Source organism: Triticum urartu, chromosome 1, assembly GCF_003073215.2.
Source record: "Triticum urartu cultivar G1812 chromosome 1, Tu2.1, whole genome shotgun sequence".
NCBI lineage: Eukaryota > Viridiplantae > Streptophyta > Magnoliopsida > Poales > Poaceae > Triticum > Triticum urartu.
This window is the reverse complement of record NC_053022.1, coordinates 565,238,933-565,241,405: the sequence shown is the minus strand read 5'-3', so window position 1 is coordinate 565,241,405 and position 2,473 is coordinate 565,238,933. Positions and strand designations below refer to the sequence as shown.

Genomic DNA, 2,473 nt, shown 5'->3' with positions numbered 1-2,473 from the left:
GGACTCATTTTCCTGAATTCAAATGATACGAATTATTTTTCAAAATTCAAATCATAATAATGGAGAAAAAATGAATTCAAATCATATGAAGGTTTTTGTCAAAAATCAGATCACATTGATGAACGAAGAACAAAAAAAAGGTCTAAAAGACCGCCCGTATACGCCTGAACGCGAACCCGATGTGCCAGCATAGGCTGGTGCGTGAACGCGTCGTCGTCTATACGTCGGTCTTTTGCCTCAGCAGACCCGATGGGCCAGCGCTAACCGGCTCGTGACCACGTCGTCGGCGATCCGTAGCCCACCAGCAGCCTGTTTAAGCTGCGTAACATATTTAGAAACCAGCCGTGTGGTACTATTTTTTTTATTCAATCGGACCGGCCAGTGCAAGTGCAGCGGTGGCCACCGCCGCAGCAGCAGCGGCAACGGGGGCCAGATACACAACGCCGTGAGACGGCGCCGCCCGTCCACCCACCAGCCCATGCGGCATCTCTTGTCGGACGAGCCCACGACGGCGACCAAGGCCTTCCACAGGTACGCGGACAGCGCCACGAGGCGGGTGGCCTCGCCGTCCGCCCGGCTCCGGCTTGCCTGCGCGCGCAGCTTCTCGAGGTCACGCGCCTCCACGTAGTAGGTGTGCTGGACGAAGGAGCTTTCAGTTGTGAGAGCGTTGACGAGATGCTCCTTGTTCATCGCCGTGAATGCCTCGCCTAGCGACGGGCTGTACGACGGCGGGGCGCGTGGGCGGAACACCGAGCGGTCCTGGTTCGGCGCGGCCGACACGGCCCCGGAGCGCGCAAGCTCGGACCACGCGTTGGCGAGCATGCACAGCGAGTACCCGTCCAGTGTTAGCTTTAATCTTGATTCCTTTTATTAGCATGTTTGAGTTTCACATGTAGTCTAGTCTAGTGTGGTATTCGTCCGGTGAAGGCTTCAGCTGAGCGCGCCAAGGAGGTGAGATGCCAGGATGCCGTGTGAGGCGGCGAGCATGACGAGATGCCGATGGTGCTGCGTGAGAAGCGGCAAGACGTATCAGAGGCTGGAGCCGTGATGGACTGCATCTAATTGGGTCGGGTGAACCGGCGGGTCGTTCTGTTTGTTGGACTAGCTGTCCATGTGTGAGTTCGTTTAGTCCTAGCCGAGACTATCGTTGCTAGTAGTTGATGCATGCATGTAGTGGCCTGGTCACAAGTGGCTGCCGAGTCATTTGGATCATGGAGAGAGTTTAGGCCGTGGGTAGTGCATGCAGTGGTTAGTTAGTGGTGGTAGTGGGCTGCTGTGCGTGAGTGCATGGCATAGTCCGTGGTCCTTTGTATATATAACCTTGCGTTGGAGTAATGAATAAAATGAGGCCGTGAGGGCTGAGAAAAAGATGTAGTCGCGACTGACCAAGAGGAAGGTGTCTCTTGCAAAGCTATTGCCTCCTTCTTCCTTGGACCATGCATGGGTGTGTGTGTTTTTTAAGAGTTTCTTCCATGATGTGTGTTTGATAGAAATCATAAAAGAGAAGGTTGAGGTGTGAGAGACAATCAAGAAGAAGAAGAAGGCGCTGCGAGGAGAGGCGGCGCCAACATCCAGGAGCATGTGGTTGCTAGCCCACGCCACGGCGAACTCGCCGCAGGCGAACGACACCAGCTGCACCGAGAGGGCGACGGCGGCATCGTACTGAACAGGGACGCCGATCCCAGCCAATGACGCGCCCAGGTTGCCATAGTTCAGACTCGCGAGAGCCACGCCCACCTCGCCGCCGACGAGCTCCGCGCCCTGGTTGTCGCAGTGCAGCAGCTCCTGGCGCCCTGACCGCGGGTCGGCGACGATGCGGCCGGTCAGGGGGAGGAAGTGGTCGAGCAGGGACGGTAGGCTGGCCTCGAAGGCTGCGACCACGTCTCGTAAGCCGCCGCCGGCGTTGGGCCTACGGTAGACGCAGAAGAGCGAGTTGGGGATGCTCTTAGGCAGCAGGTCGAGGTTGAAGACGGCGACGACGCGTGGTGCCGCCGCAAGGGTAACAGACGCCTTCACCGTGCTCCGGCTCAATACTAGGACACGCGAATCCTTTGCCATTTTCCGTTCGCTAGTGGTGTGATGTAGGTACGACTATAGCTATGGATCGACGATCAGCTTGCATTGTGTCATGTGAGAATCTCTGGGCCGACCACTAATAATCTTCGATCCAGTGGTTAGTAAACACAAGTTGACCTTATGAGTTATGATTAAGAAAAGCCGGCAATTTTTATTGGTGATTGCAGGACTGGGATCAGGTCTAGCTACCTCTACCAGGGCAGCATTGGATGCCAAATCAGCAACACGGACACATACGACAAGATCCAATTAACACATGACTGATTAAGTGCGTGTACAATACGTCTCGAAGCATCATCAAAACTATAAAACATTTATTGACCTAGAAATAGTATCATTTTCTTAAGAAAACTGGTAATTTTCTTAGTCTCTATTTCTAAAGGAAGATTTGATAGTC

At 54.2% G+C, this 2,473-nt stretch overlaps 1 protein-coding gene across 1 annotated transcript; it reads right to left on the bottom strand.

Moving 5' to 3' along the window:
• Positions 1-237: 237 nt before the first annotated feature.
• LOC125533180 lies at positions 238-2,134 on the bottom strand. Its single transcript, XM_048696927.1, has 2 exons — positions 1,321-2,134; positions 238-864 (listed from the first exon to the last, which is right to left on the bottom strand). Exons 1-2 carry the CDS (start codon positions 2,056-2,058, stop codon positions 238-240), a joined length of 1,365 nt encoding a protein of 454 aa, XP_048552884.1. The 5' UTR covers positions 2,059-2,134.
• Positions 2,135-2,473: the final 339 nt, after the last annotated feature.

What these genes read in the sequence shown, in the direction of transcription:
- LOC125533180 (XM_048696927.1), bottom strand. Translation starts at nt 2,058, where the DNA reads ATGGCAAAGGATTCGCGTGTCCTAGTATTGAGCCGGAGCACGGTGAAG. An exon ending in ATTCATTACTCCAACGCAAG is followed by an intron (nt 865 to 1,320) that starts GTTATATATACA and finishes TGCTAATAAAAG; the next exon opens with GAATCAAGATTAAAGCTAAC.